The following is a 27299-nucleotide window of genomic DNA, read 5'->3' as shown; positions in this document are numbered from 1 at the left end:
TAAAAATTAAAAATGTTTATTTATATAACATAAGATAGGTCACCATAAATATCACAGAATTCAAATCACATTTTTTTCTTGTCAGTTCAATCCACTGTTTCCACAGCTGCAAAAAAAACATAGTATAAAATGAAAAAGTAAAATTAGAATATGGACACAGATGCCCCCCACTTGTAAATATGCAAGAGTCAATGCACCAATTAAAACCTATTGACTGTTTGTTTTCTTTACAACAATATGACATTTGTTTCTGTATGCTGAGTGTGCAAAACAGCTATTTTTTTCAATTTTTCAATTAAAAAGGCACATAACACACAAAGAGTGAAAGTGACAGCATTTAAATTATAACTTCTGAGACTCAAATAATAAGACTTTAATAAATCTGAGTTTAGTTCTAAGCATTGTGTCTATACATCATAACAATTGGTTTAGCAAAAGTATGGTTAGAGTGTGAAAACTGTAAATTCACAAATTTTACCATTAAAAAATACACAACCAAAGAAGGGTGAAAGTGACTATAGTATTTTCATCCTCACAAAAGGTGACCTTTGATGATTTTTGGTTCATCTTCTATTTTCTTTTAGTTAAATAATTATTGAATATATATTTGGTTCTTTCTAGACAGTAATGATGTATAATAACCCAGGAAATTGAATTAAAACATATATACTATAGACTTTTTATTTATCTTGATAAATATTGAATTAAATTACAGAATTGAACAAAGTTACTTAAAATTCCTCAGATTCCAAACCCAATATATAATACAGGTTCTAGTTTAACTTACTTTTTGGAATGTTGACTTTATTAGACACAAGAATATCAGCTTGGATGTGGTTCATATGCATATACAATGCTTCAGGATTAGACTGCAAATTAAACAATCAAATAAATTCAATCAATCAAAATAAATTCAAATTCAAAACATCAATTATCTATTTCAGATGTACCAACTAAACAAATAAACAGGTTACCTAGTATGATATACTCCCAAACGATATGTTTTAAGTCATTTGTAGCATTAATAAAGCTGAAATAACTAATCCATTTTTTTAATTAAAAGGAGCTGGACTTATGGAGCCTGTAAGACAGTAACAGTTGTTTAAATTTTAACAATTTTTTAAGTCCAATTACTCTTAAATTATACAACAAAACCTTCATATAGAAATAATTTTGTCTATATACAAAACCAAAGTTGTTCAAAGTCAAACATAAGTTCTTTTCATGACAAGTTTATCAAAAATTCTTAAGGGTTCCGCGGAACCCAGTGTCTCGCCTACTTTAGCTGTAACTCCTAGGCTCAACAAAAATTAAGTAATCAATCAATAAAAATATTCCTCTTGATACATGTACTATCTTTTGATAGTAAGAACCTTCTGTCCAAGTTTGGTAAAAATTTCAGGATAGTTTGTGAATCGAATAAATGTTTTAAAAACTTTAACTGCAGACTGTATGTAATGTTAACTGGAAGAAAAACTAAGTCCATTTACAAGTAAAATACAGATACACAGGTACCAAATATTCAATTGTGTTTATATGTTGTATGATTGCTTTTTTTCTTTTATTATTACCATTTTGTTTTTACTTGTATTGCATACATGTATATGAGGGCCTCAGGGAAGATTAGTGATTGTAACTAACTGTGTTTACCCTCTTTAAATAAAGAATTTATTATTATTATTATTATTATTATTATTATAAATATCAACAAAATTTCCTTTCTAGATACTAGCATTTGATCATAAACAAGCTTCTGTCCAAGTTAGGTACAAATTTAAAATAGTATAAGAAAGTCATTAAATTTAAAATAATAAAAATAAAGAGTGAATGTGTTGTTTCCTGGCAGAAAACCTAAGTCCATTTGAAAGTATAATACGGAAAAAATGAATTTTTACAAAATTTACTTCTGAATACAATCTTATGATCATAAACAAGCTTCTGTCAAAGTTTGGTACAAACCCAGGATAGTTTAAAGAAAGTTATTAAAGTTTTAAAAACTTTAACCAAAGAGTGAATGTAGAAAAATTAAGTCCATTTATAATTAAAAAACAGAAAAAATGGAATTTTATTTTTGCAAAATTTACTTCTGGATACTATCTTATGATCATAAACAAGCTTCTGTCCAAGTTTGGTAGAAATCAAGTATAGTTTAAGAAAAATATTCAAATTTTAAAAACTTTAACCACAGAGTGAATTTAATGTTTCCCTGCAGAAAAACTAAGTCCATTTATAAATAAAATACAGAAAAAATGGAATTTTATTTTTACAAAATTTACTTCTGGATACTATCTGATGATCATAAACAAGCTTCTGTCCAAGTTTTGTAGAAATCCAGTAAAGTTTAAGAAAGATATTCAAATTTTAAAAACTATAACCACAGAGTGAATGTAATGTTTCCCCACAGAAAAACTAAGTCCATTTATAAATAAAATACAGAAAAAATGGAATTTTATTTTTACAAAATTTACTTCTGGGTACTATCTTATGATCCTAAACAAGCTTCTGTCCAAGTTTGGTAGAAATCTAGTATAGTTTAAGAAAGTTATTAAATTTTCAAAAACTTTAACCACAGAGTGAATATTTGTGGACGCCGCCGACGACAACGGAATGTAGGATCGCTTAGTCTCGCTTTTTCGACTAAAGTCGAAGGCTCGACAAAAATGTGTTTAAACATGATTATACCTAAAAGCTGCTTATTTTTTTTATTTTTTTTTTTTTAAGTTTTGGTGTTTTTACCTTATTAACTTTGCAGTTGTAGCTTTGACTTATTTTGTTTTTATTTTCCAAAAACCTTAATTAGGATAAAACTTAATTTCATTATTTTTGGCTTTCTGTATTAACAAACTATGCCTTTTAATAAATATCAAATCAAACATAAGATAGGTGTATTTATGTCAATTGTAAATATTTATGCAAACAACTTCCAGATGACATGATGATTAACAAAAATAGTATCACTCATTATAAAAAAAAAAGTATTATGCAAAGCAATGTTTACGCTTAGTTCAAAAAGGCTGTTCATGACATCAAATGTATTATCACCCATGGTTTGAAGGAAAGTGTGTCTAGCTTGATATTTTAAATAACTAAGACAAGGTTAAAAGTACTAATTGTCTATTTTGGGATAATTCATACCTTGATGCATCATGGTAAAGTGACTTATTTTTCAACTGCATACAGTACTTTATTGAAATTTATCTTATTAAATGAAAAATTCGTAAGGGTTCCGCAGAACCCAGTGTCTCGCCTACTTTTGCTGTTAATCACAGGCTCAACAAAAATGAGGAAAAAAATCAATAAAATTATTCCTGTTGATACTATCTTTTGATCGTAAAAAGCTTCTGTCCAGGTTTGGTAAAAATCCAAGATAGTTTATGAATCTAATAAATGTTTTTAAACTTTAACTGCAGACTGTATGTAATGTTAACTGGAAGAAAAACTAAGTCCATTTATAAGTAAAATACAGATACACAGGTACAAAATTTTAACAAAATTTCCTTCTTGATACTAGCTTTTGATCATAAAAAAGCTTCTGTCCAAGTTTGGTACAAATCCAAAATGGTATAGGAAAGAAGAAAGTTATTAAAAAAATTCAAACTTTAACGACAAAGTGCATGTGTTGTTTCCTGGCAGAAAATCTAAGTCCATTTAAAAGTAAAATACTGAAAAAATTGAAATTTATTTTTAAAAAATTTACTTCTGGATACTATCTTATGATCATAAACAAGCTTCTGTCCAAGTTTGGTAGAAATCAAGTATAGTTTAAGAAAGTTATTAAAATTTCAAAAACTTTAACCACAGAGTGAATGTAATGTTTACCTGCAGAAAAACTAAGTCCATTTATAAGTAAAATACTGAAAAATGGAATTTTATTTTTACAAAATTCACTTCTGGATACTATCTTTTGATCATAATCAAGCTTCTGTCCAAGTTTGGTAGAAATCCAGTATAGTTTAAGAAAGTTATTAAAATTTTAAAAACTTTAACCACAGAGTGAATATTTGTGGACGCCGCCGACGACGACGCCGACGCCGACGGAAAGTAGGATCGCTATGTCTCGCTTTTTCGACTAAAGTCGAAGGCTCGACAAAAATCTTTAAACAGGTTTGAAGTAGTAAATGTTTATTCTAGACAACTCATACTTTAATGCATAGTAAAGTGAATTGTTTTTCAATAACATGTTCCTATTCTAATGAAATTTGTCATATTCAAGCTACTTACAAGTAATGTAGAGAACAAGAAACTTGAATAGATACTTACCATAAATAAATCATACAAGTTGTCTCCCATGGCTTCATGTACATGCTCGTCAACTATTGGAAATGTTCGGCAGAAATACTGAAGTAAACAGAGATTATTTTAAATAAGATGAAACATGCATTGAAACATCAAGGAAACAACAACTCAGGCTACCAGGATCTTGTATTGTGAATTTTTGTTTATCTTTTAACTTCTTTTTTTGAGAGGAGTTGATTGTTAATGGGGTATTGTGATTGGAACGGTCTGATATAACATTGACATTTAGATTCCTGCAATTTACTTTTATCACCTATTCAAAATATCAATTCAAATTAGATTGATTGATTGTTGGTTGCTTAATATCCAAATCTGAATTAGAAGAAAATACATTATCCAAAAGCATTATGAAACCCATGATTTTTCACTGCACTAAATAATATATTAAATATATGACATTAAACCAATTAGTAGTAGGCCTGGCCCATTAAGGCTCATTTTGGCACAAGAAAATCAAGCTTTTCAGAGATAACAAAAATGTAAGGAAATGCATAACATCAAGATACATAGTATATACATGTATTTGATGTGATGACCCCACAAATATGTCACCTTAAGAATTTTTTTTATTAACTGTATCTGAAACCCAATATAAAGTGATAATTCCAATGGCATTAAGGTTAACCTTCTATGTTAAGCTCATTGTTGTTTAACTTACCTCTAATGAAATACTGGCTTGCCTTTGACTGTCAGCATAGTCCATATTACCCATAGTATATAATAGATTGTGTGTTACTCTCAACTAAAATAAAGAAAAGATGTCACATATATTTTTTCATTGGTATATAGTGTCAGTTTAACAAAATAGTGCCTTAGGATTTGTAACACTATACATTCCAAAATTATTGAGAGTATTGAATCAACATGAGTATTGTCTTTTCAGGAATAACTTCATATATACAGATACATGTATATGTATAAAATATAAGAATGAGAGTTCTTTTTACACAGTCACATAATTCATATTAATAAAATACCTCACTATGTATATTGAAAATATCTGATGAATCATTGAAAATGGAAGTTATCCTGAGATAAACATAAATTACAATGGTTCTGAGTGTGTTTACTTCTCTGTGGAAGTTTAAAATCTTACTGGTAACATCCTAATATTGCCAAGAATTTGGATTTTCTGAAAGTCCAGAATAAGTTAAACATGTGATTTTATGTGAAGAGCAGCAAGAAATGTACAAATATGTAATCAACAAGTTATTACCTGTATTAGTTTTTCTGCAATTTCATTTGACTCTCTAGCAAGAATTCTGAAATGAACAATTACAGGTTAAAATGAAAATAGTTAATTAGAAAAAATTATTATACAAGAAGATTTGGTATGATTGCCTAGCTAATGAGACAACTTATATATTTAAGAGTCACTCACAGCAACTGAAAACTATATATCTAGTTTATAATAGCTATCATCAATAGTTTAAAATTTGACTTAAAAATGATTCAAAGACATACATTGTATATTTTAGTCGTTATATTCATAAAAATAAAACTATGATAAAATCCTAGATAGAATAAGAGTAAAATCTCTGATAAATAAATAAAACACATGATCTCAAGCAGTAATCCCCTCATTTCACACATGTAAAAGTAAACTGATTTTATGCTTGTCGCATAATTTCCTTCCCTTGAAATGCCTCTATTGGTGAACTATCCAAGTAAACTATAACAAATAATTCAATATGTTTTTATTGGACAATGCTTTTTTTTTTAAATCTTATCTTCATAAAATTTTAACCATAAAATCTTACAATATAATACTTGACAGGAATAAAGAATCAAGACTATTGAATAAAATGATTACCCTATTGTTTTGGCTGCAGCGGCTTGTTGTACAAATACAGGCAGTGGTGCGTTTATTCTGGGAACATCAGGATCTGAAATTATATTCATTATGACACATTTTGATAATATTAAGAGGTTACATTTGTATTTGAAATAAATAATTGAGATAAGTTAATTAGCTACTAATTTATGTTCTGTCAATGCCATAGAAAATACAACATAGCAAACCATGCTCACACACACATCATCATATAAGTAAAAAATTTCCCCACTTTTTTGTTTGTCTTTTTATTTTTCGTTTTTTAATTTTGTATTTTATATTTTTGGTGTGTTTCTGTTTTCTTAAATCTTAATATTCATTTATTTATTTATTTTATTTTTTTATCTGTATTATTATTTTTTTATTTTTTATTCAATTTTCCGTGTTTTGATCCATATTTATACATATTTATACTAAATAGATATACCATTCTATACATGCATGCTCATACATATATTTTTGTATTATATTGCTACAAATGTTAAATGGAGAAGACTTCATAAGTCTGTTTGACTTGTGTCTTATCCAATTTGTATTTAAACAAATAAAATATGTTTAAACTACAACATCTAAAATAGATGCTCTTGAATACATGAAGTATAACTTGACTTGAGGACTTTCTTAGTGGTGAAATATAAAAGATTTCCAAAGCAATATAAAGTGATCATCCAAAAAGTGTTTTGTTTCTAAATTTTACAAAATTGTGTCATACATGGGACATAACTCAAAGCCACTATAAATGGTATAAGTAACAAAACTAAAATTATACTCTGGAAAGGAAAATGCTTTAATGCTGAATTGATCATGAAATTTGTTGACAGTGTATATTAAAAAGTTCAAAATTATAAGATCCAAGCTCATAGGAATTTAGCTCCATCTTGAATTTATCCATATTACCAATTTTAGACTATGCATGGGACATAACTCTGGAAAGTTAATTGTGAAAAAAGTTATGAAGTCACACTCCACAGAACTTTGAACCAAAAGTCAATTCATTGCTTTAGAGTACAAATGGAGTAAGGGAAAATTATTTTCTGTAGAAGGGGAGCTACATACATTTTGTATTTCTCAAATTAAGTGTTATTGTCACAACTATTTCTTGTTTTAAAAGGAGTTAATTATTTGGAAATGCTTAATAAGAGTCTAAACACATGGCATATTGTTAAAAATAAGTTACCATCTAAAATTTCTGGTTTCCTTATTAAGTCTTCTTTTGCTGGTCTAAGCAGTAATACAAGTCCTTTCAACAGGGAATCAGAAACTTCATAATCCATTAATTCCTTTATCAATTCAATAGCTGTAAAAAGAAAATGGAAAAATTAAAGTACATTATTTGTTTTAAGTATTTAAACTGAAATGATAGTGACTGTTTTCTAAAACATAATAAATTTTCGCTGAAACTAATACAAAAACTTGCCCTCTTTTAAGCCCCTGAAAAATCAAAGTATACATAATTGAACCAAAAAAGCAATTTCAACATTAAAGCTGAAATGAATATTTTCTTTTTATTAAGTGTAAACAAAAAAAATTTTTTTTTTAAATAAATAATGGTCAGTGTACATGTAAAGTCTGAATTTGAATATCAAAAAGCATTACAAATCTAATAAATAACTATCTTAAGGTGGTACCTAACACTACAGGGAGATAACTCTGTAAAATCAGCTAAATGTTTTAATAACGTTGTGTTGTTAAGGGAATATAGGCTTCGCAATGATTAAAATAAGTGTTTGTCAAACTGCTATATAACCAGTGAAATTTTTCTGATAAAACGGTTGGTTCAAATTTTTGGAAATTTTTATATATTTTTGTCAAAGGGTTAAAGTAAATACTTTGTCAAAATTTTATGCAGATTAAAAGAGCCAAATTATTTTTAGTTAAAGTGTTGGGTACCACCATAACTAGAGTTACTCAACACAAAACCTTGTCAGTTATATCAGTATGTATAATTTTTAATTACATCTAATATATACATGTACATGTACTTGTTTAATAAAGACTTCAAACCTGAAAATAGCCTTATTTTGAGATCTTGTCTATAATATTTAGATGTGACCCAAGGCTGTTCCTCTTAAAACAATATTCTAATACAAGGTGTTAATTGGGTTGAAATATCAGAACTTATTGTACAAAAAACTATCCGGGCCAAGTTCATCAACTTCTTCATGATGTACAATGTATATGACAATTCATATGAGAATGATATCGCAACAGATATTTCTGGACTCAATTGTCAAAATTATTCTATTTTATTCATTAATGGGTTATCTGGTGTTATTTTGAAAGTTTTTACAATTTTTGCAATGTTAGGAATCTATTATGAATTGTTCTTATCGTACCTATCATCGTCCTTCACTAAAAGTATAATATTATTGACTTTGAAAAAAATAAGAAAAAAAATCATTTCAAAAATTTATCATTTGATGCTTTTAACTAGATCATAATGGTGTAATACCACCAAATCATGGTACGTCACATCTGGTTGTATACAAATGTTTAAGTAGGTCGAAAAAAATACTCCCTTGAATTTGACTGTTGTATTAAATTAATTCTACATTTTATTGCAGTAAAACTATTTCTGTGTCATAAACATATGTCTTGGGTATTTCAAAACACCATTATTTTTTATTTGTGATTTCTATAGAAAATTTTGTAATCTTGAGGTTACATGGTGACTAAACCTTGTACCTTGTACACAGATAGAATAAGGGGAGAAATTTGATTGGTTAACTTCCAATGATGGTTATTTTCTTAAATGCAATGAAATGTTATGTAAAAATTTTTCTATAGAACTGGACAGGATAAAACTTTACTCATGCCAAGTATTTCTTTATTTGAAACAAAGATAAATTCTGCGCAATTTTTTGAAAAGTGCAAATTTAACAAAGACTAATTGGGAAAAATCAATGGTGGTACTATTACACCTAAATACATATGTAGAGATAATACTTCACAACTAATGTAATTACCATCAGTTTAAAATAATAAGTTGTAAATCTGAAAAGCTTACTTCCAGTATAACCTATCTCTTTACATTCTTAAAAAAAAAATTCACAAATGCTTGAAAAAATTATTTAAGAACGAAAACAAAATTGATAATATACATGTGTCTGGAAAATTATTACAAAACAATTTCTTTGTAATATTCATATCATTTAGCATTCATTTGCCCTGAAAACCATGGTCTATTTCATTAATTTTAGTTTGCATTAATTGCTCTACTTTGTGTCGACCACCCATATAAATTATCAACAAAAGAAGGTGTGAGATAAAGATTAACTTTTTTAATATCAAGGTTGCAAATATTACCTTCGTACTGTACCTCCAGGTGTAAAGTTTTCAATAAATTAAGTAATGGCTCAACTATACTGGGATTTGCTGACTTCACAATTGGCTATAACAGAAATAAGTCTCATATTATGTAATTGAATACCATTAGCTATTATCAAAGAAAATTCAAACAAGATATACTCCTCTTTGAAATGTGAGTTACTTAAGTAAAAAGCAACAAATACCATGACTATGAATAAATTCATTAATAAGTTCATTTATGCTGAATAGAAAATGAACCTACATATATCAAATTATCTGTATCTATACGTTTTACTGAATTTAAATTGCATGAAGTCGACATAGACTAAGAATTCTAAATACCTGACTCACTACATTTCTATATAAAAAGTATATAAAAATAAAAAGATGTGGTATGATTACCAATGATACAACTAAGTAAAAAATCATGGAGATGCTTAATTGATTTCTGTATTTCAAATTATTGTCATCAAACATTTTATTGTATTACCTGTACAACTCTAAGAGATTGTGCTGCCATCTGTTGAGCTTTAGGAGAAGTACACGGAAGAAGTGCTATCAGTCCTTTATAAACCTGTACTTCAAATTTAAAGTTGCCTTGTGCTAACATGAGTAACAGGTTCCTACAAGCATCTTGTGTTTCCTCAGACTTGGCTTTAGCTAAACATTCAGCTACTGCTCTTATTCCTACAATCAGATATCATGCAGTCTCAAAACAAGTTTAATCACACTTCATCACGTTCATGCTGTCTCAAGTTTGGATTCCTTTGGAATGACGAACAAGGGTAAAACTATATGGCACCGACAAGTTCGTTGTGGAGCCATAAAAAAAATGTTTAGTTTCTATCATGATATACATGTATAATGTATTTATTCCAATTATACCCCTTATTATACAATGTTTTAGTTTTAACGATATATCAATGGATGACAACAGTGAGCATTATAGTAATTTATGCTGAAAACTAGATATAAAACTAAGAAAATGTGGTATGATTGCCTAAGAGACAACTCTCCACCTGAGACTAAATGAAGTAAAAGTTAGTACATGTAACTATACATGTTGGTTGCTATATGGCCTTCAATATTGAGCAAAATCCATACTGCATAGCATGCTATAAGAGGTCCCAAAATTTTTCATAAATTTCAGTGTATCTCTGAAAACTAGGGATAGTAACATGTCTATGTCTTTATTTGTGTAAGTACATATTACAAATTATGTTATTGTATTAATAGAACAAACATACAAATATTCTTGAAATCATTTTTTTGTTTGCATGTTTACAAAAAAAACCAAAAAAACTTTTTAGCAATTAATTCACGCTATCTTTATTTCTTCAAACAAATTCATTTACCGTAGCTTTCACAGATAAGTTCCTTATACTTTCTTCCAGCATTAGCTACACACTGTAAACATTTCAGTGATTCCAACTTGTCGTCTTCTTTTGCTTGCTTCAGTCCTATTATTTCTAGTAATGTTAGAACACCACCAACTTCTATGAATTCTGCCATAAATTTATGTCTATAAATTAAAAAAAAATATATATATGAATCTTGAAAATGGATTATCACTTTGCTTAATTATAGATACTTACCAACATAATTTAAATGGATTTATGAAATAAAGTCTAACCTATAAATCATTTCTTTCATTGAATTTTAGTGTATTTACTTTCAAATGTGTACAGTTCTCTCGAATCTATTCCATTTGTATTGTTGTCATTTTACCACTCATATTTTCCATGATAATGTAACTTAAAATATTCTGGTGATTTTTAAACTGTAAATGGTCTTCATCAAAAAAAAATTCTTTGTGAAAATCAATAGGAATTTGAAAACTTTAAAAGTACAAAATATGAAATATATTTAATCAATACATGCAATATAAACTATCTAGAGAAAAGTTGATTTCATCAAAACAAATAATCAGCAATAAATAATCCATATACATGTAATTGTTATAATACTATCCAACAAGTAATAATAAACATACAGTATGATTAATATACTGTAAACATCTTTTTACAAATAAATAAACTAATACTGACCCACTTGATGCAGATAAGAATATTGAAACAGCTCGGAGCTGCTCATTCAGACTGGTTCCAATCATGTATCTTTCTGAATTAAGGATAAATAACAACCAATAAGTATTTTATGACAAAATCTATAATTAACAGTGCCTTGTATTCATTGCTTGAAAAGTTTTCGGTCTTTTATGAACCTCCTTCCGACGCAGAAGGATCGATTCATAATATTGGCACTTTACATGGAAGAAGCTGTATTAAATGGTCTTACAGTCAAGGTTGTCCCTGTTGTTAGTTTGGACCTCCTGAAACATATGCTGAAAGTATAGAATCTTGAGTCTGAATTCTCTCTTTTGCCAGCCTTTTCTTAATAATATATTTTTTTGAATGATTATTTATATACATGTATCTATACACATTTATATGTTAATTCTAGTTATATTACTAATTATTTTGTGTTTGTCACAAACTTAATGTTTAAAATTAATATGGCAATCAATATTAATATTTGAATTGAATTGATAAACCAGATATTAATTTCTTCAACTGGGGGATGAAAGGAGACCCCTGTCCAAAATTTTGTCCTGGAGACTGAAGGTTCAAATTTATGATGTCTGTGATGGTCAGTAATTGCAGACAAATAGTGAGAAGGTATATTGTGTTTATTTGAAGTCAAACTGCAGATGTACATCAAGTCTGGTAATAATTATTGTGATCAATATTTTTTTTTGAAAATATTTAATGAAATTCATCAAAATCAGTTAATTTTCATATCGTCTGAAAGAAAGTGTTCATTTCATCGTAATGATCAACCAAAACTTACAGCTATCTTCATAAGGCAAGATTTTTTAATGTTATTTGTCATAAAGATTTCGTAAAGATATATCCCCATTACCACGTACACATCACCAACATAATATACACCCTATCGCTATTAGTCTACTCTGCCAGCCGACCTGGCCGCTTGACCTTTTGAAGCATACAACAATCACTTTTCCATTGTGGCGTCAGATGTTTTGTTTTATGACGTCAAAATTTTACGGGAACTTGTGTGATATCCAGTAATGGCGGACAAATAGCGATAAGGTGTATATGTTCCGGACCATATGAGTATTTGGACCATACGCGTATGGTCATGACCATATGCGTATACTCATATGGTCCGACCATATGAGTATAATACTCATATGGTTATTAACGGGCCGGACCATATGAGTATTTGGACCATATAGGTATATATATTTTTCAAATTACATCATAAACGTTTCAATAATACAAAAACTTTATCTAAAAAAAACAGTGATGGTTTAAAACATGACAATTTTTTTATTTTATAATCCAAAAAAATACGTAAAAATTAAATATTGATGCCATAGTTAGTTTTCATCGCTAGTTACATTCGTGCATGTAGGCTTGGGTGACATTCACTTCCACACGGTATTGATAGCTTTTTTGCATTTGCAAGAAATTTGTGCACAATCTTTTTCATTTACACATTTTTTTTGCGAGTGAAAAACAAGCCTTTTTTGCAGCTGCGTACAGTGATACCGAGGTAATTGGCAATTTTGATGTCTACGGTGTTTTAAAGAAGCTCTAGATCTCAAATATCGTAAAATATTTGAGATCGTAAAATATCGTAAAATGACTGCAATACACCATCTTCACAACACAACTTAAATAAACTAATAGTATGCTACTTTCTAGTGACTTGTTATGTAACAGTTCATTAAGAAATTTTTGGAATTTGATTTTTTAGTCGACATATTGCCATTTACTCGAAATAACAAATCGGGAATGACCATCGGTATAAAATGTGTTTACTTTAAATTTAAGTAAAATTATGAAACTTCTTATTTTTATTTAGCTTATTTTTTTATTATTATATACATGTAATGACAAAATTACCTACTGTGGATTCATTATATTTTGATGAATACCAATTTTCGTGGACCACAAATTTTAATGTTCAACGAATTACAAATTTTCTGTATGACTAAATGCAGACTTTTGGAAAACCACGAAATCAAATATTAATGAAAATGCAAGTTTTCATCAATCCACGAAAATTGGTACCCACGAAAATAAATGAATCCACAGTATATGATAGCGTCTTTTGAATAAACGGTCATATCATATGAAGAGTTTAGAAGTATTAAAAGTAAACTGTAACAGAGTGTTAATTACCCCGACCATACGTGTATGGTCGGACCATATAAGTATATACCCATATGGTCATGACCATACGCGTATGGTCCAAAAACTCATATGGTCCGGAACATATATACTCGTGAATGGGCAACAATGATAAAGGATACGTCAATCTAAGCCAAGCAGTAAGTCTTGTTAAAAATAAACTAGCAGCCTGTGCAAACTCTTGTTCCAATTCAGGTCCTGTTTTATTTTGGTTCTGTCTAACAAAGTCAATCAAAATCTTTGCTCTGACAACTTTACTTCCTTTATCCCATTCCTGTAGAAGATTTGTGACCTTTGAAATGGCCGACTGTTGCTTTGATGACCCCATTATTAAAATGTGTCTATATTATTTGCATTAAGAACAATAAATGATGTCAAACACGACCAAATTAAGACTATAGACTCATTCAAAAATAAGTTGTTTACATGTTGCTACATCGCCATTTTTCATAAGTACTCGATTATATAAAATCCATTTTCATTGGATAAATTTAAAGTCATAAGCCAATAAAAATTAAGAATGTAAAATTACTTTTTTGTCAAGATCAAAATGGAGGAGGACGATTTTGAGTACGATATTACTTTTCCAACATCAAGAAATGGAAATCTTGATGACGCTGCAGGACCTGTGGATGATTTCGAGGAATTCGATGATCTCAGATTTGACGATGAATCGAAAGAACCCGAAACAGTCGTATATTTACTGGGTTGGGCTGGTTGCAAAGACAAATACCTTGCAAAATACAGTACATTTTATGAAAAAAAAGGGTGAGATTTCTGGAAAAAAAACAGTGTCAAGAATAGATTACATATGATTTTAAGTAGACAACGATGTGATTATTTTTTAATGCAATATCCTTTGTTAGATGTCCTTTTTAGTGTTCCAGCTTGGGTGTCTTTAGTCCAAATAATAATGAGGTCTGGCAAGGCTAATATTTTTTTCTGGGAAGCCTTCCTAGTGGGTCTCATTGGGGTCTAAATAAAAAAACACAACTAAAGCACAAGAAATCACGGGGAAAAATTCAATAGTAAACAAACTTAACACAGTATCGCCATCAACAGTTGTTGCTTTTACAGACGGTTCTTGCCAATCCAACCCAGGACCTTGTGGAGCAGGTGCAATACACCTTATTGCTATTAGCCTACTCGGCCAGCCGACCTGGCCGCTTGACCTTTTGACGCATACAACAATCACTTTTCCATTGTGACGTCAGATATTTTGTTTTATGACGTCAAAATTTTACGGGAACCTGTGTGATATCCAGTAATGGCGGACAAAAAGCGATAAGGTGTATTGTAATCTTCAACAATAAAGTAAAGAAATAGAACTTAAACAATCAGTTTCCAAAAGGGGTTCAATTCTTTTGGCAGAGCTTTTTGCATTAAAATTAGTATTAAATTATGTTAGCAGAATTGAAAATAAAACCATAAGGCCACGGTTTTTTAATTTGTTGGTTTACAGATTTTCTCCATAAAAAAGTCGAGTCGGTCGGTCGGAAAAAAAAAAGAAAAAAAAGATCTTTCAAGACAGAAAACTGATATGCAAAATAAAAATATATTTCACCTTTCTAATTTGTTTGTCATACTATTTATCATCGTTCTTAAATTTTAGTTTGATGAAATATAATTGCTCAGCTGTAAACATCGCATGACATTGTCTAATAATTTCCCGTAAAAAAAGGGGGGGTACACTGACAAAGACGAAATTAAATCGTCATTTCACAAACAAGAAAAACAGATTCACGTCAGTTATTTGACTTAGCTTTTAATCAAAACTTGGTGAAAACTGATAAAGAAAAAAAAAGTAAAAACGTCGTACGAAAACGTGTCAAAAATGTAATAGACTCGTCCACTGGAAAAACAAGAATATCAGGTTAAATAATCTGTTGTCATGCATTCCTGTTTTTTATCCAAATGGACGATATTTTTTCATTATCTTTTAAACAAGAAAATATCAAATGATTTGTTAAAATTCAGTATTTTAACTTGATGTCTTGAACTACCACCTGTCCACATTTGGACAAGTCTATTTATATGAGAACATGCATCTTACAGACTGGTGACAAATAAGGGAAACGAACTTATTGTTTAATTGGTTTTAAACACAGGTTTCGTTCCGCAAAATTATTTGTGCAAACGACATTTCAAGGTCATTAATAAGTGATTTGTCTATTTTTAGAAACGTAAACTGAAAGTTTCATTTTTCACAACAGAAAGTGTCATCACTTCTGTTAGTGATTAATGCATTTCATTTTATAAAAAAGGATATTTTAATTATTTTTCAGGGATAATGCATTTGTTAGGGTCGGCGAGAATAAAAAAAAGCCTGAAAATTCGATTTTATTTTTATTTTGGAAATGGGCAAAATCGGGTCGGCGGATCCGTAAACCAACAAATTAAAAAATCCTGGCCTAATAGAAGAAGTAAAAATATTTTGGGACAGTCAATCAGCTATCGGAATTTTAACATTAAACTGGAAATTGTAAATCACAGATCCACTTCACATGAAATTATATCCCTTATTAAATCTATACAAAAACACCATGGAATAAAAATTAATTTTGATTGGACCCCAGGACATGCAGATGTTAGAGGAAATGAAATAGCTGAAAAACTAGCTATATTAAAGAGGCAGCCAAAGAAGCAAATCAAATTCCAAAAGAAGCTCATATTACAGTAACTAAACATTCTGACACATCATGCTGCAATTTGATAGGAAAACCATAAAAAACTGATAGGATGACATACTTTTCCTGCTTATAATTTCCATCTTTTCATCTGTTAAATCTTCTTTTTGTTATACAATGTATGGTTATGTTCATGTGTAGACTCTTTCTGACCATTTTGACTAACAAATCTTAAAGCTGTAACTGATGTCAACCTGAATATCCAATAGGTCAATTGAGGTACAATTCACATTTTTATTGCCCTGCAACAAAGTTGTTGGTGCCATATACTTTTACCCTTATTTAAACAATGATATGTTCCACATACATGTACCTTGTTCGAAATTCTGTCATTCGGCAACAAACCATTATACAGAGATTTTTTTCGAAATACCTTCAGATGTTAGGCTGGATTTGGTATGTGAGTTTACCATGATCAGTTAAAGATCAAGTTGTAACTGTGTAAGTTTCGTTCCGCTACACTAATTTTTGCCGAAATTATGGGCTTTGGTAAATGAGAAATTGTTGAAAATCACAGGTATACAGACTTTTTTTCTAAACACCTTCAGATTATTTGGGCTGATTTTTTGTATGTGATATAACCACAATGAGTAACAGATCAAGTTTAAGTTTCCTTCAGCTCCGCTAATTTTTGCTGAAATTACAGGCATTGGACTTTAATAATATATTGAGAATCAAAGTTATACAGATTTTTAGCTCACCTGGCCCGAAGGGCCAAGTGAGCTTATGCCATCACTTGGCGTCCGTCGTCGTCGTCTGTCGTCGTAAACTATTTCAAGAATCATCTCCTCTGAAACTACTAGGCCAAATACTTCCAAACTTAAACTGAATGTTCCTTAGGGTATCTAGTTTATAAATTGTATCCGAAGTTTTGATCTATCAACAAACATGGCCGCCATTGCTGAAAATAGAACATAGGGGTCAAATGCAGTTTTTGCTTATACATGTATCTCAAAAACGAAAGCATTTAGAGCAAATCTGACATGGGGGTAAAAATGTTCATTAGGTCAAGTTCTATCAGCCCTGAAATTTTCAGATGAATCAAACAACCCATTGTTCACTGGGTTGCTGCCACTTAATTGGTAATTTTAAGGAAATTTTGCAGTTTTTGGTCATTATCTTGAATATTATTATAGATAATTAAGATAAACTGTAAACAGCAAAAATGATCAGCAAAGTAAGATCTACAAATAAGTTTTATATATAATGACCAAAATTGTCAATTGACCCCTTAAGGGGTTATTGTCCTAGCTTTAATGACAATTTTTCACAATTTGTTCATCATATTTGCTAACTTTAAAAAATCTTCTCCTCTAAAACTACTCAACCAAATTCAACCAAACTTCAACTGACTGATCAGTAGGGTGTATAGAATATAGTTTGTGTTTTATTTTCTATTTCGTCAAAAAACATGGCCATCATGGCTAAAAATAGAACAAAGGGTAAAATGCAGTTTTTATACGACCGCAAATTTTGAAAAAAATTTCGTCGTATATTGCTATCACGTTGGCGTCGTCGTCGTCGTCGTCGTCCGAATACTTTTAGTTTTCGCACTCTAACTTAAGTAAAAGTGAATAGAAATCTATGAAATTTTAACACAAGGTTTATGACCATAAAAGTAAGGCTGGTATCGATTTTGGGAGTTTTGGTCCCAACATTTTAGGAATTAGGGGCCAAAAAGGGCCCAAATAAGCTTTTTCTTGGTTTTCGCACTATAACTTTAGTTTAAGTTAATAGAAATCTATGAAATTTTGACACAAGGTTTATAACCACAAAATAAAGGTTGGGATTGATTTTGGGAGTTTTATTTTCAACAGTTTAGGAATTAGGGGCCAAAAAAGGGCCCAAATAAGCATTATTCTGGGTTTTCGCACAATAACTTTATTTAAAGTAAATAGAAATCAATGAAATTTAAACGCAATGTTAATGACCACAAAAGGAAGGTTGGTATTGATTTTGGGAGTTTCGGTCCCAACAGTTTAGGAATTAGGGGCCAAAAAGGGACCCAAATAAGCATTTTTCTTGGTTTTCGCACCATAGCGTTAGTTTAAGTAAATAGAAATCTATGAAATTTAAACACAAGGTTTATGACTATAAAAGGAAGGTTGGTATTGATTTTGGAAGTTTTGGTCCCAACAGTTAAGGAAAAAGGGGCCCAAAGGGTCCAAAATTAAACTTTGTTTGATTTCATCAAAATTGAATAATTGGGGTTCTTTAATATGCCGAATCTAACTGTGTATGTAGATTCTTAATTTTTGGTCCCGTTTTCAAATTGGTCTACATTAAGGTCCAAAGGGTCCAAAATTAAACTTAGTTTGATTTTAACAAAAATTGAAACCTTGGGGTTCTTTGATATGCTGAATCTAAAAATGTACTTAGATTTTTTATTATTGGCCCAGTTTTCAAGTTGGCCCAAATCGGGGTCCAAAATTAAACATTGTTTGATTTCATCAAAAATTGAATAATTGGGGTTCTTTGATATGCCAAATCTAACTGTGTATGTAGAATCTTAATTTTTGGTCCAGTTTTAAAATTGGTCAAAATTAAAGTGCAAAGGGTCCAAAATTAAACTAAGTTTGATTTTAACAAAAATTAAATTCTTGGGCCTCTTTGATATGCTGAATCTAAACATGTACTTAGATTTTTGATTATGGGCCCAGTTTTCAAGTTGGTCCAAATCAGGATCTAAAATTATTATATTAAGTATTGTGCAATAGCAAGTCTTTTCAATTGCACAGTATTGTGCAATGGCAAGAAATGTCTAATTTCACAATATTGTGAAATAGCAAATTTTTTTTTAATTGGAGTTATCTTTCTTTGTCCAGAATCAACTTAAATCTTTGTTATATACAATATACAATGTATATTCACTTTTTACTACCAACTGATAAATTTAGATAATCTTTACCATTCAGTGATAACAAGCAGTTTTTTTACATCATGTATTTAAATGAGTAGTAATTGTTGCAAACTCCATTAGAATATTTTAATTGAAATTAGTTTTGGAATAAGGGAAAGGGGGATGTGAATAAAAAATTGGGTTAAATTTTTCTCATTTGAAATTTCATAAATAAAAAGAAAATTTCTTCAAACATTTTTTTGAGAGGATTAATATTCAACAGCATAGTGAATTGCTCTAAGAGAAAACAAAAAATTTAAGTTCATTTGAATACATTCATTCTGTGTCAGAAACCTATGCTGTGTCAACTATTTAATCACAATCCAAATTTAGAGCGGAATCCAGCTTGAATGTTGTGTCCATACTTGCCCCAACCGTTCAGGGTTCAACCTCTGCGGTCGTATAAAGCTACGCCCTGCGGAGCATCTGGTTGGCTTATATATCTCAAAAACTCCAGCATTAAGAGCAAATAAGACAAAGAAGTTAAAGTATTTATTAGGTCAAGGTCTACCTGTCCTGAAATTTTCAGCCGAATTGGGTAACTGGTTTTTCAGGTATAATGCCCCTGAATTGATGATTTTAAAGAAATTTTGCAGTTTTTGGTTATTATCTTGAATATTATTATAGATACAGATAAACTGTTATATCAAAAATGATAAGCAAAGTAAGATCTACAAATAAGTCAAATTGACCAAAATTGTCAATTGACCCCTAAAGGAGTTATTGCCCTTTAAAGACTTTTTTCACAATTTGTTCATCATGTTGACTTGCTTTAAAAATCTTCTCCTTTGAAACTGCTGTATCAATTTCAGCCAAACTTAGGCTAAATGAGTTTCAGAGTGTCTAGTATAAATTTTATATTTTATTTCCTTGTATGTCAAGAAACATAGCTCCTATGCATGGCTAAAATAGAACATAGGAGAAAATGATTTTTTTTTTTTGCTTTTGAAGAAAATAGGACGATTCAAAGAACATTTAAATAAATTAAAAGCCAAAATAATCATTGATGAGAGATTTAACCTAAAAAATTAAGGTGAGCGATTCAGGCTCTTGAGAGCCTCTTGTTTTCTATACACCTCACAATTTTTAGCTGATTTTTGATATGTGAGACTACCATCATGTTTTTGTCCTCATGTGTTATTGAAATTATTGAGATTTTAAAACTTTTTGGGACGGGGCTATTCGTATCTCTTTGACACATCTTGTTCAAAAAGCAACACAGAAATTCAAAGACAGTCTAAGCAATTAGATGTCCCACATGAGTACTCATCAAAGCGTAGATGGGGTTTTGCATAAAGATGCTCGAATATCCTTTAAAATTTTTATGAACTTAAGATTATTTAATAACTTGTGCTTCATTTTCCAGGTAAAGGTAATAGGTTCATGTTCTAACAAGACAAATCTAAACTTTATCTACATCTAACATAATTTTTGCTTTATTTGAAATTCAAACATCTTTGGTTTATATTTGATGTATGCTGTCCTAGCTACAATGAATATGGCTACTGACACTATAATTACTTGACATCATAGTTTATACTTATCATGTTTGCTGATTTAGTTAAGTAGACTGCCACACGTCATTGGGGTGATTGCCCTTATATGAGGATTTGTATACCCTCTTTTGTGTTTTTAGCAAAAACTACAAATTCATTTCAGATAATTACAGTGGGTTGAAAACAGTTAACAGTTCAAATTCATTTCAGATAACAGTTAACAACGCATTGAAAAAGGCCAAAACAGGTTAACATAAAAAGGTATTACAATGATTGTGTCTTTTGTTGAATATGTACATGATTCAAGTACCTACATGTATATTCGATTGTACATCTTCATGTACAATGATGTAGGTGAGCTCTAGTTTATTATTTTAAAGTGAAAAATTAAAACCTATTTTTTATTTGCAGATGCATCACTATTAGATACACAGCACCAACAGACATAACTTATTTCAAACCTGTAGAACTACGTAATATAGCTGTCAAATTATTGGATCTTGTACCAGATTACAACTTAGAAGAAAGCCCAGTGTTTTTCCATGTGTTCAGCAATAATGGCTGCTTTGTTTACTCCCAGATATCTGATATCCTTTGTTCCGGTGAATACGAAAGATTCAACAATTTGCAAATAAGGGGATGTGTATTAGATAGTGCACCAGGAAAAAGGAGAATTACAAGAGCTGCCTATGCTTTTGCTTTGGCAAGTGGAAAAACAGGACTCTTTCTACACACTACTTACATATATATATTAGTATATCTCTTCCTAACTGCTATTAAAACAATGATATGTTCCACATACTACGGAAAAAATTATGCAGGGACTCCACATACTCTTTACGGAAGGATGAAAGATGACAAATCTAGATGGCCACAACTTTTCCTGTATTCTAAAGTTGATAAAGTCATTCCTTACACTGATTCTGAAGAAGTTATGAAGTACAGATCAGAAGTGTTGAAAGTTTCAGTCGAGTCACAGTGTTGGGACGATTCAAATCATTGTCAACACTTAGTGAAATACAGAGAGAGCTATATTGCCAACTGTTACAGTTTTATAGACAAATATAGATGATAGATTAGCCTGTTCTTAACATGCTAGATTTACCTACAAAAGAGTTATTCATGCATTTATTTTTTATTTTAATTTAGTTTATATCTGACACACATTTGCAATTGTTCATCATTTTTAAAAAGATAATCTGCAACATAAATGTACCACCCATAAACAAAAAGTTTAATTTGAAGCTTACTATTGAGTATTTGAGGAGTTTCTCTTAAAAATTATAGTTGATTTTTTCCCTGTATTATCATGATTATTGGTTTGTTGTTTTACAGTATAAAAATTCATGATATTCATGATATTATTGATGATAGATGACAAATCTAAAAAATATTGTTTAAAAATTCAAAGCTAGATGCAAACCATAGCTCTGCTTATTTTATAATCTGTAACAATTGTTTCTGATACCCAATGCAAGAAAAGATGGTTTCTATCTTAATCCAAAACATTTTTTTTGTTTCAAGTTCAAATATATGTTATGCAGGTTTTGTTTATACATGTAATACATGTAGCAGTTTCATTTCATTTGATTATACAATGTATTATTTAATAAACATGATAAAAAAAATATCATTATGTATAAATGTACATGTAGGTGCTAAAAAAATTGCATTAGAAATACTACTCATGTACATGTTAAGCATATTTTATACAGCACCATTTAAAACAACATTGTATATTATGCTAATTGTGTTTCATTCAAAAACCAGCATTGAATATGAAACCATTTACTAATAACAAACTAAAGTTTGTAAAATGTACAAGTAAGCACTGATAATATATCTTTCTTTAGATTTGATGATGATAAAATAGCTACATGTAAATTTAGGAGATCTATGCAAGCTCCAGTGTTGGTTACTCACTTAGTAAGATGGTTCCATGAATCCTTGTTACGTCATGAAAATTAGACTAGTCAAAATCTCCAACATAGATAAATACCAATTCAAGCTACTTTGTTGTCTTAAACTCTCCATTTTGTTTTGACCAGAAGATTTAAATGGTAATTTTAAATGTATAAAGTCTTTAAACATTTGTTAAATATGTTCATATTAAAGTTTTTCCAGAACTTTGGACTCGCCATGGACATAAAGGATGAGTTTTAGCAAAATTGGGATCATTTGAATTGTTATTAATGAGAAGCTTGTCTCTTAACTGCTTTCCAGTATTTTATTTTACAATCATAGTATTATATTTTCTAGTGTGTTGAGAGCATTTCAGTTTTTTATGTTACTTGTAGTGCTTGGATTTATTTTTGCATTTTCATATAAATTGTTTTGAGGCTTGTGAATATATTTTTCAAAGTATTTATGTTTACTGTTAGCTTGTTATTGTTTTAATTACAGGGCTTATAGCCGTTTTTACTTTATTTATATATATATGCATATTATCTTGTGTTTACACATTATGTCATTTCATGTTAAGTATTTTCTGCTTTATATTTCAATTTGTTGCAGAATCACTTTAGCTTTAATTTGGTAGATTAAATCTGCATTTATAACTATATAAAATTTTTATTTGACATTCATACAATATATATATATAAGTCACTCAAGATGGAAAATTCCCAACAAGCAGCTTATTTATTGTTGTTGTAGCTGATAGATTCATTGACACATTTGTAAATTGCCAACACTCTATAGCAATGTACAATTTATTTTCTTTCTCCACAAACATAAAGTTACTCTCCACAATAGTTTGATAACCCTTGTTACCTGTAGTTTGATTGACTTATCCAGGATGATGAAAATATATTTTTGCAGCATTTCCATTAGCTATTAGTTAGGCATTTGTAAAATAAGTGAGATGGTTGAGTGATGTTTATTTGTTTCTTTATTATTTCTGATTAGTAAATTAAACTATGTCATACAAGTACTTTCATGATTTGGTGTATTATATAATTTCATCAGAATAGGTTAATATGGTCTTCCTGCCAGGTTTGGTTAACTTTTCTTCCATCACTACATTTCCCTAACACTTGCAATATGTAATTGTTAAATTTTTCGATGACATAATTAAGATCACTGCACACAAAAAAATCTTTTGGCAAATCACCATCAGAGCAAAATTAATGTTTTGATAGCAGTACATTTCTGAAGATTTGGATAATATAGAATAATTTTCTTTTTAAATGTACATGTGTTTTATAGTAAAACTAAGCCATTAAAAAATATAAAACCTATTCATCTTTTTTGTTAGATTTGAAGGAGTTTAATAGTGTATCAAAGTACTTTAATTTCCACATCCTATTATGCTATCTAGAAGATGAATCAAGTAGGGACTTCCTTGGTTGGTAGATATAAAATTGTCATAAGGGTAAATAAAGACTTTTTACAGATATGAAAAGTGAATAACTTATGTCATGATTTTCCTACAAATAATTGAGTTTTCCCTGTTCATGAAATATAAAATCCTATTTTTCTTCATATATCAGTATTTTAAGAAATATCTCTATGACAAAAACTTATAAACCTTTGATTGTTTTGTTTTTTTCCCTCTTCAAAAGATACTAGGTTCATATTGCACACCTTTTAAAAATAGTCACAGTATCGCATTTTGTTTCTAGAGAAAATATAACTTTCTAAATATCAAACTGTCTTGAGGGTAGTCACATGCAAAAACAAAATTTATTTGTAGTTATTTTCAACGTACATACACATTAAAAATGCACAATGATTTACTTATCCTTTTTTTACCATTACATATAACAGTATGTAATAACATTCCTAAAAAAAATACACATTGAGACAAAAATAACAATGTATAAGTATACCACATGAAATGTTAGAGATAAATATGAAATTTGTTATTTGTATATATATATTGCTTACAAATTTATTTAATAAAGTTTTATCTTAAGATTTCAACAGTTTAATTTATTTTTTGTCCATTAAAAACAATTGCACACATACACTCTATTTTAAGATGTTAAACTAGTTTATTGCTGGTGTTGAAATAAATGCTATTTTTTTATGATGACAGATTTACGATGAAGGATGCTTATTAAATTACCTATCAGTGATTTTAAATACTATAACATTTTAGAAAGAAAAGAAAATTATCCTAAAAAAAATGTAATTTTAAAATGATTATTATTCTAATGAAAGTACTATTAAACGTTTATTCTCTGCATATTTAACTCATTGTCATGGACTATAAACTATTATGTTAACATTTATCCTGAAGCTAGTTCCCTTTATTATCTGTTTAAAGATACAAACAGCAAACAACATAAATAAGGCCGTTAGTTTTGTTTTCTCGTTTGAATTGTTTTACATTGTCTTATCAGGGCCTTTTATAGCTGACTATACGGTATGGGCTTTGCTCATTGTTGAAGGCCGTACGGTGACCTATAGTTGTTAATGTCTGTGTCATTTTGGTCTATTGTGGATAGTTGTCTCAATGGCAATCATACCACATCTTCTCTTTTATATAAGAAGATGTGATATGAGTGTCAATGAGACAACTCTCCATCCAAGTCACAATTTGTATAGTTCAATGAAAGGTCTTCAACATGGAGCCTTGGGTCACATCAAACAGCAAGCTATAAAGGGCCCCTAAATGATAAGAGTTAAACCATTCAAACAAAAAAACAAAACCATATAATATATAAAACAAGTAACACTCATGAACCATGTTAACAAATGTTTGGTCTCAACTTCTTTTCATAATCCAGAAATCTTTTGTATTATTTTGACATATCTTCTAAAATCTGGAAAAAATGTTATCAAAGGTTAAATGTTCATTTAGGTATAATACTACAGAGAAATAATCACTAATTCTGCAATTTGATTGGTTACATGCATCTTTACAAGGGATATGAACCCTGTGCACAAAATCAAAAGTCACCATTGTAATTATTGTTGAAATTTTTACACCATATGGCATAGTTTAATATATATTTGTCATTCAGGCTTAACAAGGGATTCCAATATTCCAAATAACACATGTTTTTTTGTCCTAAATGTGCATGAAATATTTACCACTGGACATTATGCAAGCAACAATCAATCAAGACTTCAAGATAGCCAAGTATTTGATCGGATGAATATTTTTTCACTATGGACATCTGGATCATTAGAACAGATTGAACAGGTAGAAACAAATTTGTATTCACTGAATCTCATTTGAAAACTATCATGCAATAGTGAATTGATAAAGAGACATGTAAGCTCCTTTTAATTATGAACAGTCTGACAGGACTTAAAAAAGATTAACACCAGAAAAAAATTCTTTCATTAATTTGATTATTTTACATTTGTATACGATTGTTGGATATAAGCCGATGGATAGATGCTGGTGTGTAAGGCAGTGTGAACAAGATTCACAACTGTTGTTGGTTGTTGTAGGTTTTCTGTAGAATGCTCTATTAATCTTGACAGTCTCCATGTCTTCTTTTCTTTATTTTACTTTTTGGGGTCAAGTAGAATACAGTCTTAGCAATATTGTCTTATTGTGTAACTAATGAAGCAACTTGAACATGATACATGTATTACATGAAAAAACTTCAGGAACTAGATAAAAGAAAACACTATTATCTTTTGACAGAGAGCAAAACATGCTAATGGTCATCCTCTATATGTGCATATACTCTAATATTGGCCACTGAAATTCAAATAGGATCATTCAGCAGTGTTATGAACATAGCTAGAAAATTCAATATTGTCCAAGTAAATTTGTACAAAATATATAAAAATCATATATACAATATAAAAAAAAACACTGAAAGGAACTTCATTGCAGACACTCAGCATTTCTAACGTTAGATGCAAACATACCATCACTATAATGTATATATATATTATACATGTATACATGTAAATATACGTCTGAACCAGTGACAACTCTGTGACAGAATTTATCAATCGAATCACCAGTGATGGTGATAGAAGGCTGAAAACACATACTATCTATATTTCATCTAAATATCAGACCAACAATGTTAGATCTGTATAAAATTTCCTGATTTTTTTTTCTTCCCTGACCAATGCATATATTTTGGCCTAATCAAATAACCCTCAGGTCTTAATACACATAATTAACAGCGCCTGGTGATGTTTGATAGCCTGACCGGTTTCAGTTCATAAAGGACCTTCATCAGAGGCAGAATGGTGGATTAATGTTTGCACCCTATTTATATAGATATGGTAACCGGCGGTTGAGTTAACCGGCAGTTGAGTTAACCGGCGGTTGAGTTTACCGGCGGTTGAGTTAACCGACGGTTGAGTTTACCGGCGGTTGAGTTTACCGGCGGTTGAGTTAACCGGTGAAAAATCCCAGTAATTTGATAAAAGAGTTGACGATAAAAAATGACTTTAATAGATCTACCTTCCTTTTTTGTCGAGCCTTCGACTTAAGTCGAAAAAGCGTGACTAAGCGATCCTACATTCCGTCGGCGGCGGCATCGTCGGCGGCGTCAACAAATATTCACTCTGTGGTTAAAGTTTTTGAAATTTTAATTTCTTTCTTAAACTTTACTGGATTTCTACCAAACTTTGACG

The 27299-nt window shown here is 29.9% G+C and overlaps 2 protein-coding genes across 2 annotated transcripts; one reads left to right on the top strand and one right to left on the bottom strand.

Annotated features, from left to right (window-relative positions):
- LOC134722076 (armadillo-like helical domain containing protein 1) lies at nt 1-14133 on the bottom strand. Its single transcript, XM_063585549.1, has 12 exons — nt 13782-14133; nt 11488-11556; nt 10795-10961; nt 9930-10126; nt 9437-9521; nt 7308-7427; nt 6110-6182; nt 5513-5558; nt 4955-5038; nt 4261-4338; nt 788-869; nt 1-106 (listed from the first exon to the last, which is right to left on the bottom strand). Exons 1-12 carry the CDS (start codon nt 13985-13987, stop codon nt 87-89), a joined length of 1227 nt encoding a protein of 408 aa, XP_063441619.1. The 5' UTR covers nt 13988-14133; the 3' UTR covers nt 1-86.
- Nucleotides 14134-14180: 47 nt separating this feature from the next.
- Nucleotides 14181-24665, top strand: LOC134722087 (transmembrane protein 53-like). The gene is made up of 2 exons (XM_063585560.1): nt 14181-14427; nt 21153-24665. The coding sequence occupies exons 1-2, from the start codon at nt 14210-14212 to the stop codon at nt 21811-21813; spliced, it is 879 nt and encodes a 292-aa protein (XP_063441630.1). The 5' UTR covers nt 14181-14209; the 3' UTR covers nt 21814-24665.
- The last annotated feature ends 2634 nt before the right edge of the window (nt 24666-27299 follow it).

The sequence above is a fragment of the Mytilus trossulus genome, chromosome 1, assembly GCF_036588685.1.
Source record: "Mytilus trossulus isolate FHL-02 chromosome 1, PNRI_Mtr1.1.1.hap1, whole genome shotgun sequence".
NCBI lineage: Eukaryota > Metazoa > Mollusca > Bivalvia > Mytilida > Mytilidae > Mytilus > Mytilus trossulus.
The sequence above is the reverse complement of the archived record's forward strand: the minus strand, read 5'-3'. Positions and strand labels throughout refer to the sequence as shown.

Excerpts from the sequence above, each read along its gene's own strand:
- LOC134722087 (XM_063585560.1), top strand. The coding sequence starts at position 14,210 with ATGGAGGAGGACGATTTTGAGTACGATATTACTTTTCCAACATCAAGA. Across the intron at positions 14,428-21,152 it reads ACATTTTATGAAAAAAAAGG|ATGCATCACTATTAGATACA; the intron begins GTGAGATTTCTG and ends TTTTATTTGCAG.
- LOC134722076 (XM_063585549.1), bottom strand. The coding sequence starts at position 13,987 with ATGGGGTCATCAAAGCAACAGTCGGCCATTTCAAAGGTCACAAATCTT. Across the intron at positions 10,127-10,794 it reads ACTTATCTGTGAAAGCTACG|GAATAAGAGCAGTAGCTGAA; the intron begins GTAAATGAATTT and ends ATCTGATTGTAG. Across the intron at positions 4,339-4,954 it reads AAGCCAGTATTTCATTAGAG|TATTTCTGCCGAACATTTCC; the intron begins GTAAGTTAAACA and ends TGTTTACTTCAG.